At 36.0% G+C, this 17,850-nt stretch overlaps 2 protein-coding genes across 4 annotated transcripts; one reads left to right on the plus strand and one right to left on the minus strand.

The window, feature by feature from the left end:
* Positions 1-586: 586 nt before the first annotated feature.
* On the plus strand, positions 587-3,546 carry LOC148281105 (tubulin alpha-8 chain-like). Of its 3 annotated transcripts, none has more exons than XM_088227308.1 (4): positions 587-736; positions 1,696-2,112; positions 2,370-2,498; positions 2,585-3,546. In XM_088227308.1, exons 1-4 carry the CDS (start codon positions 734-736, stop codon positions 3,374-3,376), a joined length of 1,341 nt encoding a protein of 446 aa, XP_088083434.1. In that variant the 5' UTR covers positions 587-733; the 3' UTR covers positions 3,377-3,546. The 3 variants fall into 3 exon arrangements, with proteins under 3 accessions (XP_088083434.1, XP_088083435.1, XP_088083436.1); XM_088227309.1 differs by having other exon boundaries at positions 1,696-2,119; positions 2,585-2,950; XM_088227310.1 differs by lacking the exon at positions 587-736 and having other exon boundaries at positions 1,912-2,119.
* A 1,526-nt stretch (positions 3,547-5,072) lies between these two features.
* LOC148281106 (uncharacterized protein ZK1073.1) lies at positions 5,073-17,760 on the minus strand. Its single transcript, XM_088227311.1, has 7 exons — positions 17,702-17,760; positions 15,240-15,303; positions 14,732-14,849; positions 10,090-10,372; positions 8,899-9,014; positions 8,628-8,790; positions 5,073-8,326 (listed from the first exon to the last, which is right to left on the minus strand). Exons 3-7 carry the CDS (start codon positions 14,812-14,814, stop codon positions 8,144-8,146), a joined length of 828 nt encoding a protein of 275 aa, XP_088083437.1. The 5' UTR covers positions 14,815-14,849; positions 15,240-15,303; positions 17,702-17,760; the 3' UTR covers positions 5,073-8,143.
* Positions 17,761-17,850: the final 90 nt, after the last annotated feature.

Here is a 17,850-nt window from a genome sequence, read left to right on the forward strand (position 1 = left end):
AATAATACCTCTCCTATAATATTACAATTTACGACAATGGCCCTAATAGATCCAAGTCACAGAAATAGATTTTTTATTTTTAAAGATGTAGTTTATAAAATAATACGAACAGTAACATTTCTACATTTAAATTAATTTATGACCAAGTCTGCGGTTTTTTTTAATAAATAATATTGGCGCATAAAACCGACCTTTTCGGTCCGTGTTCTTAATTTGTCTAATCGATTCTTTTTTCGATTTTGCAAATAATAAAAACGTTTGATATTCAAAACATCCATTTCGTTTTTGAATATTTTGTTTATTTGCCTTTATTTAATTTTAATTTGGCAAAAATGGTTGCTTTGCAATGAACACAAACTAATTTTTAAAAGATTTATTGGAATCAGTCGGATGTGTAAAATTAATCGTTTTTTGTTCCATAAGCAGGTCTTCGTAAGACATAAATATGTAAACATTTAGAAAGTCTATAGGTACTGGAGAAAATCGTAGCAAAATATACTTACATTTTTCAAATATTTAAAACGAAAAATGGAACTCAAAATCGAAAACAAAATACAAATCAAAGAAAATAAAATTTTCTAAAAGATTTTCAGTTTTTTACCAAAATTGACCATGTGAGGTCGTTTATCAAAATTTAAGTTGAATTATTTTTATATTTTTTATATTTTTTATATTTTGTTTTTGCATTCTTTTAAGAAAATTATTTTGTGAAATTTATAGCTAAATTTCTGGAATGGTAAGTTAAAAAAATATATACATGCGCTTTGAAATTGATGTAGTAATATTATTGTACTTCAGTGTATTAGTCAGTTTTGCTTTGTATGTGTATTCAAACTAAATTCGTCAACCAAATAAATTATTGAAACGTTGCTGCGAGATTTTTAGTTCATGATGTATTTATTTTCTCAGGAGTTCAGTGCTCAATAAATCTATTTTTTCAATACCATTCACCCGTGCGCACACGAATTAAAAAAATATCTTTGGAGCAAATCCAAATGATATTTATTACTTTTAGAATCCCGTTGAAAATAAAAGGTTATTAATTTCTCATATTTTGTATCATTCGTGTGTCGCTGTAAAAATAGCTTTAAATGCTTATTAGTTTGTAGTTTTTGCTGCTTCAATTATTGCCATGTCAAATGTCGAAAAATGCATAACCGCAGAGAAAACGAGAACGCCTACACTTTCAGGGGAACTACATGTTCCATGGATTGTTTAATTTGCCACGGTGGGTTGGGTGGGGTAGTGCAAACTGTCATAATTTGTTACACGACGCTAAATTAAATGTTTGTCCATCATCATCATGATCATTTCCCTGTTCGCACCCAGTAGTCGATAGGCCACTAAATTGGAACTCCATTTGCTGCGTATTTTAATCATTTTGTTACATAGAAGGTAAGGTGATCAGATGCCAGTCCAGGAACTATTAAACAACGCAGTGTCAAAGCACATACAAAATCAATATTTTAAACCCTGTCAGGAATCAAGCCTAGGACCTCAAGCAACGAATTTACCAACCAATCTATTTCCTTTTTCAGAATTTTTACCTCGGAGTAGCCATCGAGTCGAAAACGTTCGTCTAGGATTCTGATCATATTTTCACACATGAAACTGTATTTTTCATCCGACTCATCCGGGCATGTTTATTTGTTACGTGGTTTTGAAAAGAAGTTAATAGCGAGTTTTTGTCCGCAGCGAGAGTGCATCTCTATCCACGTGGGGCAGGCGGGAGTGCAGATGGGGGGCGCGTGCTGGCAGCAGTACTGCCGGGAGCACTCCGTGGGCCCCTCGGGGGAGTGCCAGGAGCAAGCGCAGCAGCAACAGCACCAGCGTACGGCCGACCAGTCCAGCCGGTCGCACGAGACCTTCTTCTTCGAGACCAAGGCCGGGCGTCTAGTGCCGCGCACCGTCATGGTGGACCTCGAGCCCACCGTGGTGGACGAGATCCGCAACAGCGACTACGGCGCGCTGTACCACCCCGAGCAGCTCATCACGGGAAAGGAAGACGCGGCCAACAACTTCGCACGCGGCTTCAACACTATCGGCCGCGAAATCTTGGGTCCCACCGTGGATCGGATCAGGAAACTGGCTGACCAGTGCTCCGGCCTACAGGCAATCAGTTATATTATTTTAATAATATTTATGTTTTTTGTAGATATTCCTTGATAAAACTCCATAGTTAATGATTTTTATAAAAATATAAATAAAGTCCTGAAAATGCCCACTTACGCCAAAGCGCTCGTTGGTCAAATTAAACATAATAAAACTTAACCAAGAAATATTATTGATATTTTTATCTAAATCATTGTTATTGTTGTAGCGCTGTAATGTACACTTTCACGTTTTATATTATGATTCATGGTTTTCAGGGTTTCCTAGTTTTCCATTCATTGGGGGGCGGTACCGGTTCCGGGTTAACCACTCTACTTCTAGAACAGTTGTCCGAGGAATTTTCAAAAAAGAGTACTCTAGAAATTGCGATATATCCATCCCCGAAGGTTCGAACATTCAGATATCAAACTCGATAATGTGTTTTATTCCAGCTCGGTTAAATATTTTAATACATGTCGAAGTTTCGTTCCAGATGTCTACAGCGGTGGTGGAGCCGTACAACGCTGTCCTTTCTACCCACGGGTCTCTTCCCAACGCGGACTGCGCCTTCATGCTAGACAACGAAGCTATCTACGGCATATGCCAGAAGCGCCTCGACATAGAGAGGCCCACATACTGCAACCTGAACCGGCTGATCAGCATCGTAGTGTCATCCATCACGGCCTCGTTGCGGTTCGAGGGAACCCTGAACGCTGACCTGTCGGACTTCCAGACCAACCTCGTCCCCTACCCGCGCATCCACTTCCCCATCACGGCGCACGCCCCCATCATGCCGCCGGAGCGCTCGTACCACGAGGGGTTGACAGTCCCGGAGATCACTTCCCAGCTGTTCGAGCCCGAGAGCCTGATGATGATGTGCGAACCCAACGCCGGCAAGTACATGGGCTGCTGCCTGCTGTACCGCGGCGACGTCATGCCCAAGGACGTCAACGCGGCCATCGCCAACGTGAAGCTCAAGTCCAATATCAAGTTCGTAGACTGGTGCCCGACGGGTTTCAAGATCGCCATCAACGACTCTACTCCCGCGTCCGTCCCCGGTTCCGACCTGGTGGCCGCCCCGCGGACGTCCACGCTGCTGGCCAACACCACGGCCATCCGCTCCGTGTGGGAGGCGCTGGACCGCAAGTTCGACCTGCTGTTCTCCAAGCGGGCCTTCGTGCACTGGTACGTGGGGGAGGGGATGGAGGAGGAGGAGTTCAAGGACGCGCGCTATGACCTCGCTACTCTGGAGATGGATTATCGGGAGGTGGAGTGTGACGCTTAGTAAGCAAGTTTTATGTTTTCATTTTTATAAATTTTGCATTATGTTCGTAAACGCGCTTTGTTGTGATATCTAGATTTAAAGAAAATGTTATTCTGGCGAGAAATAAACGTGATATTTATATTTGGTGTTTTAAATACTATGTACTGTTTAAATAATAAAAGGTAAAACTATTTTATTTTTCTTATTTATGAAATTACGCGTGTCAAAAGGTATGTCACTGTTTTCACGGTATATTACCGCTTGTGCCTTCAGAAGGCCTTTTTTTTATTCTTATACTTTCAAAACTGATGTGGATTGTAAATAAAATTGTAAAATAGAAAACTTTTCTCTATGTTCCTAATGATTACCTTAGACATCGGTGCCTTAAGCTGTTTTATCTTCTGCTTGCGGAACCAGTCTGCCAATGGTAATGCTAGTAGGTAAAGTGATCTTTTCTAGCCTTATAGTTTTTACTCAACCGTATCTCTTCGGATACTGATATCTTTAATGCTACCGAGAGAAAGTTCATTGAGGATCGCTTCCTCTTATTCTTATAATTTGGTATTTTTATTTTACCTCGTTTCTTAAGATATTTTTGTGTTTTCCGTGTAATTTACATCTTGTACTATACATAAACCATAACATATTGAATAAATCAATTGAAATTATGCGAGTTATATTATATAAGTTCGGTATCTAAACAGTACTGTCGATGTGTTTCTGCAGCAAAGATAAGCATTTAAGAAGAAAGCTATGTTATTACTGTTGACTTTAGACGACACACTTGCCATGTCTGCCTAGATCACATACCATAACTATACCTATTTTACATTTAAATATATTCTAAGATTGCTTAGCTTAAGTTAATTAATTGTAAAATAATATATATATATATTCATTATATATGTATTATAAAGCATTGCTTGAGCTAAAAATCACAAATAAGTTGATTAGACTTGTAAAAACAACAATGAGCCCAACCATATTTAAAAAGGGGATTGATAAAGATCTCTCAATACCTTTCCAGACATATGATGGCCTCCGACAGAAAGATGCGCTAGCATGTCTCCTGTTTAATATAGCCTTGGAAAAGGTGATCAGGGACTCAAACATAGAAACCAGAAGCAGAATCTTCTTTAAGTCAGTTCTGACTACGCGGACGTTTACATCATCGGAAGATCTCTCCGGGCCACTCACGAAGCGTTCATAGGGTTTGAATTAAGTGCGAGGAAAATAGAACTTATGATTTATGAGTACATTAGTACACACATCACCATAAAACTCTTTTTGTGCCACAAGGACGACGAAGACCAGGAAGGCCCAAAATGTGATAGATATACTACATCAGTGCGGATACGACAATGTTGGAAGTGAGGATATTGGAGAGGAAGGGCAGCAGACTGACAAGACTGGAGGAGACTCTCGGATTCAGCCGAGGCCCACCCAAGGCTGTCGAGCTTATGATGATGATGATGGTTGTATTATATATCATTAATTTATGCTAATCTATTAGGGCTTTTATGAGCCTGCTGATCGGCTTAAATAGAAAATAAAAAGCTAGTGTATTTGCGTTTAAAATTACACTATCTACAACATATTTACAAATTTGTATACGGGTTTATAGGGCGGGGAAATGATAGTCGGGATGTCGGCAAGGAGTGGAACGTTAGCATTAGAAAAAGGTATGCTAGGAATTCAGAAAATTATAACACGGTTAAGATATCATTAGAAATATTTTATTTATTCATTATTTAATAGGTAGGAATTAACAATAATTCATTGATAATAAACAGAATTGAGAATAAAATTAACTGCGACAGTACAGTAAATTTGGCTCTCATTTAATCACATACATTACAATATAGTTTAAAGGTTAACCTTTAGCCACGTATTGAAGGTTGCTACAGTTTGATAGGGGTGTCGTCACTTGTCGAAAATAAGGGATAAGAAAGCTGACAAATGCGTTTACTTCGACATACACGGTACAGTGTATTAACTGGTGACAGGGTTGACAAGCCTAATATGGCATTTAACCCACAACACGCAATCATCGATCTTCTCTGGCTAAACATAATATTTACATAAATATTTTTTACATTTTATTTAGTAGAATCGACATAAAATTACAAAACACAATTCTTGGATAGGTACGTTTTGAGCTTTATAATATAAACTTTGGTATAAAATATTATTTATTTCCAACAGGGTAATATAAATATGGTACTATAATATTGTAATAGTAAATATATTACGTAAATATGTTGTGATATGAAAAATATTTTTGTCAACATTTGAACCACTCATTCCGGATACAAAGCCTAACAAATCAAAAACAACGATTTATTTCTTCGATTAAAGTGAAATTACTTTAGTCTCACGAGAGTTTATTTTTATTTCACGAAAGCGTGCGTAAAAGGAGATAAACACAGTCGTACGTCTAGTGGCAGGCAGCCATTTTTTGTCACTACGGATTTTCTGGAAATCGGTGACTCATTTTAATCGGTGATAGTATAAAGCGCGCAAGATAATATTAATTATTATTAATGATTATGATTACCTTCTATGAAACTACTGTCAAGTGCGCGCACGAGACTGCTACACACCGCAGTACTACTGAACCGAGGGCCGCGGCCGCCACGCGGTCCTTCCACGAATACGCCAAATCTATTCTACAAAGCAAAAGCTTTTAACATTTATGAATATTACAGATTAACATCTTCAGGCGTTTATATGATGCACTAATGCACCTACACACTGACAAGTACAACTAAGATACAAATCATTTATTAACATAAAAGACGGAAATAAACACTTAAAAATGAGCGCTAAACTTGTGAAAAATTAAAGTTTTTAGTTCAATAAAGTTGCATAAGTGCAACTGGTAATCCGTTTTCTAATTGAATTTTAAAGACAATAAAGGATTGTTGTTTAGTCATATATCATATTATATTATATTTTATACACGCCTTGAAGACGCGAAACGTAATTATATTATACATTTGACATGGAAATCACTGTTCAATTTCTTAAGCGCAATTCGAAAAAAAAACTGTTGTGGATATTGAAGTTTTTACTTTTTATACTTCTCAATCATCAAAATAATATTTACTGAACCTATTTAATTAGAAACAACAGGTTTCAGATATAAATCACAGACAAATCATTTTTTGGCAAACTCTACTTTAAAAGTTTTAAAAAATCACAGACTAATTTGGCTTGACAAAGCGCCGGCACGGCATGGCATGGCGGCTATCTAGCTCGCGGGCACTACAATTTTGTAATGAATATTATACATATTTGAGGAGCAAACGACCAAAAATTGATTTGTCCTATATATAGGTATAGAGCTTGAAAAATGAAGTAAAACTTGTTTTTAACAACACTATTTGTTTAAATGTATGAACTTAAGGATATATTTTATATATGAAAAAACGCGTTTAGAATTAAATAAATGTTTTTTTTATCATAGATTAAGATATGAATACTTGAATATGTTTGCTCCTCATTTATAGAAGGGGGTGAACGTCGAAGGTCGGGAAAACTCTTTACCCTTCCTCTGGCGAACGTTACCAAATAATATTTTTACAAATACACTTTTTTTTGTTCAATAACTTCCAAAGTTATTCAGATTTGGATGACTGTTACCGGCGAATATCGAAATACGGTGTACCAGATGTATCTGAGACCCAGCTGGTGACAATGTGCATCATAATTGATTTAAAACATACTATTTTAATACTTTTGTTGATAAAGTTTAAAAAAATGAATTACAATATTAAAAACTTATTACAATATTTAAAACTTATCACTATGAAACATACGCATCAGATGCTATTGTAATCATACACAACAAATAACAAGTCAGGAGTTTTTTAAAGACCAAAGTCAACTTACTTAAACAAAGCTAAACATTTTATGGAATTACGGCTCTTCAAATGGGAAAGACGTACATGTTATCCATTTGCCATAAATTTAATATAGTGTATGAAAAAGGATTATCATAATAAGCGATATTACTCATTTTGTAGATGTTGTCATTTAACTAAAAGTTAAATCCACTGCGAGCCCTTTAGTATTTGACATTGGCATAAATATGATCTTTCGAAAACACAAATCATGGAAATTTTCTTTAAATGACAGGCGATGAGGAGTAAATTGTCTTTAAACATATAAAAATATCATTTAAGAATCAGCATATATTGGTCAAATTACGTAAGAAATACTTTAAATGACACGATGGGGAGTAAAATTGTATTTAAACATATAAAAATATCATTTAAGGATCAGCACATGGTGAACAGATTACGTAAGAAATACATGCGCGCTAATAATTGTCACAGTGAGTGACGTCTATAGTTTTCGTATGGGATGATACCGCGTGAACAAGGGAGACACTTATAATATGGCTTGACCGTTATAAAAATATCCGCGAGGAGCCAGAAGGGTGACAGAATTGCCGTTATCATGTCAAATTCTCACCTTAGCTATAACTTGTATTATAAATCTATAAAATATTTGGTCTTAAATGTTCGAGTCGAGAAAACGGATAGGTACCAGAACCTGTCGGACAATTTATTTGTGATATAATTAGTTATTGCGACGATAGAAAGAATTTGATAGGCAATGTTGTGTCCATTCGAAACTCCACCAGCCAATTTGCCACAATGAGAGTTTTTGACGAATCTCAATTGTTGTCGATCTGGTGAATCAAACTTTCCCACCTGTTTGCGAGCATTTGTTACGACGATCGACCTATAGAACTGGGAAGCCGGCGTTTGGGCGAATGGCCTAGGACTTGGGCGGGGTGGGCGGGCAGGCGGGGGTGAGCGACAAGCGGCGCACGTTGGGCTTGTCGTAGTCCTCCATGGACATAGCGCGAGACATGCGGCGCTCCACACCGGGCAGCGTGAGGGACGTCAGCTGCCCCTGGCCTTGGCAGAACAGCAGCAGGCTCTGAGCCACCTTCGCCGGCTGCAAAACCAATAACATGAACTCATTCAAACGTAAAGAACGGCCCTAAAATTAACAGGATGTTTTTAGACATTTTTAATGTTATTTTATTTTAGTTTTCAAAAAAAACATTCGTTATTACTATTTTGACTAAAATCAGGGAATATCTCACCTTCTCAATGTAATATTCGTTAAAATTTTAATTAAAGTAAACTTAAACCCATGACAATGTTTCTTTTCAAAACAAAAGTGACACTTAAACCTTAATTTAAGAAGTAATAGTGAGGGGTAGTAAAATGTAAAGTGCAAACATAATACTAACCTCTTCAGACAAGACATCTCCAGCGCGCTCGACCTTCAGCAGGGACACCTTCTCCTTGTTTCCGTCCCTGTAGAGCTTCTCTACCACGGCCGCGTATGGGGAAAGGGTTCCCGTTATAAGGAGAGTGTCGGGCTGACAGTTGCGAAGCGACAGATCCTTTCGACTAAAAACAAAAACCATTACGCATAAGCAGATGTCAGCGGTTGAGAAGTAACCAGATCAAATTGAACTTTTCAATGTAGAGTTGTATACATAGTAATCGAATTCTTACTTAAGGAAGGCTCTGACGTAAAGCTTGAGGTTGTGACTGTTGAGAGACCCACGGAGACGCGCCAAAAATTCCTGCAGGATGCGTTCCTTGTCAGAGTCGGTCTCCTGGACTATGTGCTGTTGAAACAAAATGATCGTTTTTAGCAGACATTTTGATACCCACTTTGGATAAGTTGGAATGATATTTTTACCATATAAATGGTCAATAAGGAGCAATATATATTAATCAATAAGATAAGCGATGCTAACAATTCACGTAAGTACTTGCAGTAGAGATATTAGTTGCGTTAATGTAATTGATTAATTCCACCCAAGCGAATTAGGACATTTAGAGTTTTCTGAAGAACAGGATGCAGTAGCACGATTTGCTAATTTGAATTGGGCACTAGAAAGCGAGAATTGGCCGCTATGGAACGGATAATTTAATTTAAATTTTAAAAAAAGGAAGATTTATCCCTTTCACTTATGACGAAAGAACAGCGCGCGTTTGGTGGAGTGGTTTACTTTTCTAACGGTGGCTCGATCGTCACCATGCAACATTCCGCACTCACTTCAATATTGCCGCCCAAAATCGTGTTCCTGGCTGACTATCAATAGTTACGTAGGTAAATACATTTTCAAAATGGAAGTGTGGAAAAAAGAAGATCCGGGTAGAATGGCCCATGAGATCAGCTCAAAATATTGAGACAGTCATATTTTCAATTTCCTCGGCGACCTGTACGCAAGCATGCAGCTGCCTTTGAAATTTCTGATCGTTTTGTCGAGAATTTTTTTCATGATGACTTCTACTTTCATATTTACAAGTTGGTTACGGTGCAAAAGCTCTCTGAACGCGATTTTGCTGCTCGGCAAAATGCATGTGAAGCGTTCATTAAAACTTTGCCCGATTGAGTCTTTGAGGCTCATTTTTATTAAATGTATCGTATACACCGATCGTCCAAAAACCTTTGCGAAACTGAAGGATAATTTTCGTCAAGCCATTATAAGAGTTGACCAACAGTTCAAATATTGGGTAAATCAGTGTTTAAAATAGTGTGAACCTAAATTTTGAACGTTGAATAATATTTTTTTTTTAAATTGAAATGATTACAATAACATCTTCTGTTTTATGAACCCTTAAAATCAGCCAATTGTGCTGCCGCACCCTGTAGTTGAATATTGAGTATTGGGAGTAGTGAGACATGGAACTCACGTGGCCAAACTTGTGGTAAAGCAGGAAGTCCTCCTCGGACTGCGTAACCTCCCCGCCGCGCCACTTCAGAAACTTGTTGCGGAAGGCGTCCATGACGGAGGCGGGTGAGCCGGTGCAGTTGATAAGCACCAGCCCCAACAGGCGGCGCGGGTGCGCCAGGCCGCAGCGCGCCAGCACGTTGGCCCCCGCCCCCTCACCCAGCCCCACGGCGTACTTCACGTGCAGGAAGTCCAGCACAGTCACCAGATCCTCGCCCAGAGTCTGCAGAGGCGGGAACTGGTATCTGCGAACCAACGCATTATTTTATTTTGATCGCTGTTACTAAATGTGGCATTACGACGAAATTCGGAGGTTGGGAGTTAGAAATTAATTTCCAAGTAAAGAACATCAACGTTATCATATTTTTTTAAAAATTATACAGGCCTATATTTTAAATATACATGGCATGACCAAATTTAACAAATTAAAAGTGCAGAAAAGTTTCTGGTGTCGCGTCTTTATTGAATACGTTTCGGGACGGCAAAACTGCATGCATATCGACGCTGGAAACAAAAAGTTACCAAGTGACATGTAGCAACTTTACAGAAAAGTCAATGAAAGTATTTTTTCAATTATGTAGGAATCGGGCCAAAATAATACGTATGTATGAGATTTATTTATTAATAAAAAAAATAAACTTTAATTGGCTCTTCTGTAAAGTTGCAACATATCTTTTGGTAACTTTTTTTCCAGCGTCGATATATACAGACACGCCTAAATTATTTTTTTTGTTAATAAGTCAAAATCATCAACTAAAAAAAACAGTCGACGCGAGAATAATTTATGCGGGAATACATCATTAATGATAATTAATTAATTTAATTACTCTTTTTTTATTTTCGTAGAAATAAAACGTTATTTTCATTGACGGATTCATTATTAAACGCAAAGTTTTATTTAGAAAAAAACATACTTGACATTAAAGAGTTACAGCGGAAACATTATAAATATTAAATGGCGTGCATTTGTTTATTTTTAAGTAATCGAAAACAACGTAAAGTTCAATTTAATAAATTAATTAATTACGTACGGCGTTGAATAAAGATAGGTGTCAGCAAGTGACAGAAGCATTAATAATACAGAGAAACTAAAAATAAACTGTAATTAATGATTTATTATGTTGAGGTATAATTCAGTTAGCTGTGGAACGTGTTAACAAATTAGCGCAATTACAACTGGCGGGCTAATAGAGTATGCAGATTTTAATTTAATGCATTTTGGATAGGCATTTTTAATTTTATTTCTGTATTTTCGTGCAGCAAATTCGTAACACCGTTTTATCTAACCGTTATTTGAGCAGGCGATTCATTTTACAGGTGGAACAAGTGGATGAACTAATTTATGATGAATTCATTTTCATTCGCTAAAAGTAATTAAATTTATTTTGTTTGTTAAAAGTGTAGGTATTGTTATCTGACATTTCTAAATGACTCGAAACACGCAGTAAATTATGATATTATATTTTCTAATTTATTGTTATTTCGGTCGGTCGAAAGAAATTGAAATGTACTAGTATCAATACACCCGGTGAGTACTTTTACAAAGAGACCGGTATACTGGTAAAACCCTCATTGACTGAAGAGAAAATCATGGCGTGTTTTTATTGAGTGGTGATACCGAAGAGCAACAGCTTTGCTTCGATGTGATTTGTGCCAAAAACTTTTTCTAAATCAAAGAGAATGGGTTCGACATATACAAAATACTCTCACGCAGACATGTAACTAATTCAAAATATTGTTGATCAATTGTAATGTAGGACTCACCCGGAAACACATTCTGATTGTTATCTGACCAACCTATTATTGTCTTAAGGATAATGCAGAAATTGAATCATACATTTTCTGCATGTGAGCAATGGATTATCGAAACACCCAAATTGCTGATGATTAACTGCTGAAATGTAGGGATACCAATTTGCTAATCGCCGGGGAAAAAGTACACAACCTCAAGACCCCCCTAAGAAGGAAAGAGAACACTGGATAATTACTATATCGTCTATATACTGGTAAAACCCTCTAAATGCGTTATTGACTATAACTGAGAAAAATCACATAGAATGTTTGACCAGACAATTTGGAAATGAAAACATGTTTTGGCTATGATAAATACTCACAAACCCATCTTAGTTCCTTTAAATTGTTACAATGGATGAAATATCGAAAAAAAAAATTAGTGAATGAAAATAATGGTTTTCACCGGGAAATAAAGCGGGTGTAAATAAATAAATACTGTAATAAAAATAATAGGTGATATTTTATATTTTGTGTACATGATCCTCAATTATAGAATTACATAGATTTTATGAATACAAAATATACATTTAAGATGTAGAATAGATTTAAAAAAAATAATTATATGATACTCGTATATTGAAGACACATTATTTTTACCGTTTCATAACAAACAATCACGACGTTTCCATGTAAGGATAGAACACCATATCACTCTGTCTTTGTATACAAATCTCGCTTCCTCTTCATTCATACATCTTCTCATGCACGCGCGCTGATTATTCCTACTTTGAAATATCCATCTTCAAATATTATTTAGATTTGATCATGCCATGTTTTTCTGTGTCTTCATCTATTTCTGCATCGATCGCATCGTTAACTTTTGTAGTCGTCCTTTCGATGTCCATTCGCTCTACATGTCGAATCCAACGCTGAACTTTACATAATGTACGGATCTCGTCATTTGTGCATCTATCGTACATAGTTTTACCACATATTTGCCTGAGAGGTCGTATTTTGACAGCATTCAGTCTACTTTTATCCCTGTTTTTCCCAGTCTATCATTCTCACCCATACACCAAAGTCGGCACCAGGACTCCATTGCGAACTGCTAATTTTGGCTCTTGCGACCGACACTTTTTTGCCAAGGTTGATTTAACTGCACCGTTCACTCTGTTCCCGGGACTCACCCTCCTTTCAATATCTTTCTCAGTATTTCGATCCCCAGTAAACATACTTCCCAGATATACAAATTTCTCTACTAGTTTCAGTATAACTCCATTCCCACTGATTTCACATTTAGTCGTACTTTATTTTTTTTCAAAAACTATCAAGTTGGATTTATCGACATTCAGCAGCAAATCGCTTCCCTTGCATACACATCGTTAATGTCATGTACAAAATAAATAAATAAATATTCAAATTGAAAAAATATTCATACAGTACATACTGAATGTTTTTTAATGTGTTCGTATAAAAATTAACCATAATTTTGATTAATTAAATCTCAAATTATGCAGCTTCACCTGAAAAATAAAATAGAATATGCACATGTGCAGGTGCTTGTTAATAATGGTAATATTTGTAAAATAAACTAAGAGTTTTCCATTTTTTATTAATACGTATTATCTTATACGGAAAATGTATTTATTCCAATGAAGAAAAAAACAATAATTCTTTGATTAATATTATGTACATAAACGTTTAGTTAGAAACTTCATTTATCAAATACCCTTTCAACCTAAATAACTTAGAGGGGTTATAAGTTAGGTAAAAAAGAAAACGATCTCTATTCGCTGTCAGAAATTTAAGCAGGGTTTTGAAGATTTTGGAAACCAAGACTTGTGGTAATTCGAAAATTGAGATAAAAATGTAATTATTATCTCTTGACACAATACATCTCTATGAAGTAAACCTTTTTTAACCACACACAAAAGACGCTTACTCTTCAATCTCTTTCAATGAATCTTTTCATAAAACCTGACGAGTCTCCTTTATTTATTTCGTGCATCAGTTTTCTCTAATTATTTTTCTTATTATCATTACATGAACTAAGAAAAAAAACTATTATCATGTATTTGAATTGCCTACACTTGTGTATTCGAAACTGTTATCATGAGCTATATATTTTTATTTTTACTTTTATTGGTATGGTCAATATTTTTCTTTAGCAGCTGTTCGAATGGCTCAAAGGGTACGTGAAGGACTAGTTAGGGGTACGCAAAAATAATATAAATAATTGTAAAATAAATATAACAAATAGTTTACTGTAAAATTATACATTTTCGCTCCAATATCCATGCATTCTGTTTCTTGTTTACGTTTAGATTAAAAAATAATCATAGTGACATTACACATCCTTGATTTACGCCCTTTGAAATCGCAAACCAAGATGTGAATCCTCCATTAACTGTTATATAAGTTGAACTCTTCTTATAGAGAGATGATACTGCTCGTGTGAGTACTTTTCCAACACGCCAATTCCAATTGGTTTCGTTCGATCTACTTTGTCATGCGCTTTTTACAATTCAACAAATGCGCAGAACAGCTTTTGCCTTTTTGCCAAAATCTTCTCGATTACTATTTAAGGTGTAAAAAAATTATCAATGCATCCGCGTCCACTTATAAAAGCTCCTTGCTAATCCCACACTTTATCTTTCGCCACCTTTCTTAGTCTCTCAATTATAATTTTCTTATTCAGTTAAGCGACATACTGTACTAGACTGATCGCCCTTTCAAATGTGTCATTTAAACTTTTTTTCTAAAGCGAAGTGTAAAATATGCATTCTGCCGCTACGTACCTACTCTACAAAAAATGTAAATAAATTTCAAAAACTGAAATTTTTTGAAGTAGTGAAGCACTTTATACTCACGAGTCAGGAAGGTTGGGAGCATTATCCTCATGACCGGGAACATCAACATGGATGAAGCATGAACGATCACGTATCTCCGTCATGCAGGGACTGTTTACAAACTCGTGAAGGGATGTGTCTGAAATTAATTCAACAAAAACATAATTTAATGAGAAACGCATATTATCTCCTTAGCTAATTTCAAAATTAGAGTTATACGTATCTTTAATGCCATTACCAAGCCTCTGTGTAAAGAATTATAGTTAATTTTATCACAACGCGCTAGTTGCAACACTTGCGGAATTGTATCTTTATTACAAAAACAGTTTTAACGCAATTTGCGTAACTATTATTACGTTAAGTTTATTGTAAAGAAGTTGTTTCTAGGACATTAATATTAATTGAAATAAAAAATTAAAGATTCGCGTTAAAGTGTACTTAAGCGAATACACATTCTAGAAATAGTTCGAAGTTGTCACACTATTAAGGTTTTTATTATGAATTTGTTATTGAATAAGTTTGCACTTACGATTTGTTCCCAGGTCATGCACAGTCAAGAAAACACACCGTTTGTCCTGTTGGCTCAAGTCTCCCTGAAAACATGAATGCGACGATATTACTTTTAACGCTTTTATGAATTACGTCATTGAGCATCTGAAATGAAAACAATACAGTATTCCCGAGGCTTGCGGCGTCTATAAAATATGTCTCTTCCCCGTCGTGGAAAACCGATTCGCTTAGGTCACTTTCTTACAGAAAACAGGAAATGGAACGCGGAGACTGCTCTTCAATATTTCATATTTGATTCCGCACCTTGGAGACTATGTCTGGTGAATGGTAGATTCTAAATTGGGGTAGACGGAGGCAAAGGTTAAATAATTTTAAAATTGTATGTTTCTAGTTCTTAGTGATCAAATTGAATGCTAAAAATATTTTTTTTACAGCGATTCAAATGGTAAATACATCGATTGTAGGGAAATATCTTCCGAAGGTAAACATAACCACGTAATCTTAATGTAATTTGGATATTTAATTAGTATTCGGATGAATGTAAGTAATCAACACTGTGTCACGTAACACAAAGCTTCTCACATATGAAGCTTTGATATTGAAATACGGGCATGTAATATGTTGATCGGGGTTGTAATTAGTTTATCTATTTTCATGTTACTCGGTTTGACTTACGTTGGGCAATCCCTACGAATAAATCGTATTAAATCTTGTTATTATTACCAACGTGATGTTTATTTTATTCCGAATATCAATATTTCTTCAACGAGTTTGGAATGAAACCGTAGTAAAAATAGCTAGTCGTAAACAAAATCGTACCGGGTAGAAATCTATCAACTACGACAAAGTTTTATTACAAGTAAGTGGAATTGGGAAGGAGATTCAATTTAAACGACAATGTAAACTCAGTCGGTAAACAAGCGCGCTATTCAGCATTTGGGTTGGGACATCTTAGATTTTATAATTTAGAAACTAAGAAAAAATTGACTCCTCTTTATGGTGGTAGTGTCTCTCGCTAAAACTAGCATCGTTTTTTACATATTATAGTACATCATACTCGATGAGTTGTTTTTATCTTTGTTAATGGTGGCAGCTTCATTGGTGTTGCACACAATTATCTTATTATGCCTTTGTCCTCAAAGAAAAATGCACGCGATTTTCTAGCTCGAACGATTTCTCGGTGTCTGTCTACCCATCTGTTCCCCTCACTGGGCCCGATTACAATGGGAAGTTAACATTTATCTTCAATTTTATCTTTAAACTAAAATTAAGTTTTCCGTATGAAAAGCAGAATATACATACATTATTTTTTTTGAAACATGTTCTTATAGTTTACCGTTTAATGTTCACGCAAATATACTCTTTTTGTACACACTTATCTGTTTTTCTTTATACAGTCGAAGATAACTCTGTAAACTTCCCATTGTAATCGGAGCCCAGAGGTGCTATTCTGAACCACTCTCGTGGCACGAGAAAACAGTTTTTCTCGTGTATTTTGTATGTAAACACACGAGATAGTACGGCCGCGAGAGCGTTTGGAATACCAGCCCTGGTCATTATAAAGTACTGCCGACACCACTACTGTCTACCCCCATCGCCTCTCGAGACTGGTGCTAAACAGTCCTGACTCCTGACCTACCGTGAGAGGCGCCTGACCCGACATTTGTAATGATTATTCTAATAACGGAATGGAATGGAATAATACGAAGTATTTGTACTTCGTATTATTTCATTATGTATAGTAAAAAAATATTGATATCCTTATTCTATAATGATTATCTCTGATCTTAAAACAGGATTCAAAATATGCAAATTTCTATAGACAATAAAATATAGGTATTATAATGTTTAGGTACAGAGTTTGTTGTTTTCCGTTGGATCTTTTTCTAATTAATGATTTTACAATGAATACAAACATGTTTCTTTACCAATTATCAGATTTCAATGCCATCGTAAGTTTGAGTTGACCCTTACGCGTTTCTCAGTTGGTTCCTTATAAGTTGACTATAGTTCGGTATCTCTACACAAAGAATGCGGAATACATGGAAACATTAATGTAAATCACAGAAAAATCTTTAAAACTAGTTTACAAAATAAAAATCCATGTACAAAATCAATTAATTCTACAAAATTCTAACTAAGCAGGTAAGAAAAAAATAGTGAGGTACGGCGTATAGGGATTCTATAAATAAATTCAAATATGAAATATGCTTTCTACAACGAAGGGCTCAAGTGAAAATTATTATACGATACAAAACGAGTAACAACTGCCTAATAGAATTTAAATTTGATATTAAATCTATTTTCACGAAAGGATAAACATTATTTAGTTTGCGTAGAAGGGCATCGCAGGTTCCCATTTCCTTTCAAAAGGAAATTCCGTATAACCTTGAACGGGTCGCTAAAGGTCACGCCTACGACCTCAGAAGCAATTAGCGATGTATACTTGTACACAAAATAGATTTACAGTAAAATACTCACCTGATGATTTGCAGACTGGTGGTACCTCGGAATCGGTCCCTGAGTAAGCAGTGAAAGAAAGGAATGGCGATTACAATCATTAGTCCAATGTTGGTTACATTCAGTAATTAAGAAACGTTTCCAGACCACACCCGCTAGAAGTGGCGTGA

This window comes from Micrasema longulum, unplaced genomic scaffold (assembly GCF_059751315.1).
Source record: "Micrasema longulum isolate JH-2025_06_02 unplaced genomic scaffold, ASM5975131v1 h1tg000498l, whole genome shotgun sequence".
Classification (NCBI taxonomy): Eukaryota; Metazoa; Arthropoda; class Insecta; order Trichoptera; family Brachycentridae; genus Micrasema; species Micrasema longulum.

What these genes read in the sequence shown, in the direction of transcription:
- LOC148281105 (XM_088227308.1), top strand. An exon ending in ACCAGTGCTCCGGCCTACAG is followed by an intron (nt 2,113 to 2,369) that starts GCAATCAGTTAT and finishes CATGGTTTTCAG; the next exon opens with GGTTTCCTAGTTTTCCATTC. An exon ending in CGATATATCCATCCCCGAAG is followed by an intron (nt 2,499 to 2,584) that starts GTTCGAACATTC and finishes GTTTCGTTCCAG; the next exon opens with ATGTCTACAGCGGTGGTGGA.
- LOC148281106 (XM_088227311.1), bottom strand. Translation starts at nt 14,814, where the DNA reads ATGACGGAGATACGTGATCGTTCATGCTTCATCCATGTTGATGTTCCC. An exon ending in GCTCCCAACCTTCCTGACTC is followed by an intron (nt 10,373 to 14,731) that starts GTGAGTATAAAG and finishes GTTGGTTCGCAG; the next exon opens with ATACCAGTTCCCGCCTCTGC. An exon ending in GAGATGTCTTGTCTGAAGAG is followed by an intron (nt 8,327 to 8,627) that starts GTTAGTATTATG and finishes TTGGTTTTGCAG; the next exon opens with CCGGCGAAGGTGGCTCAGAG.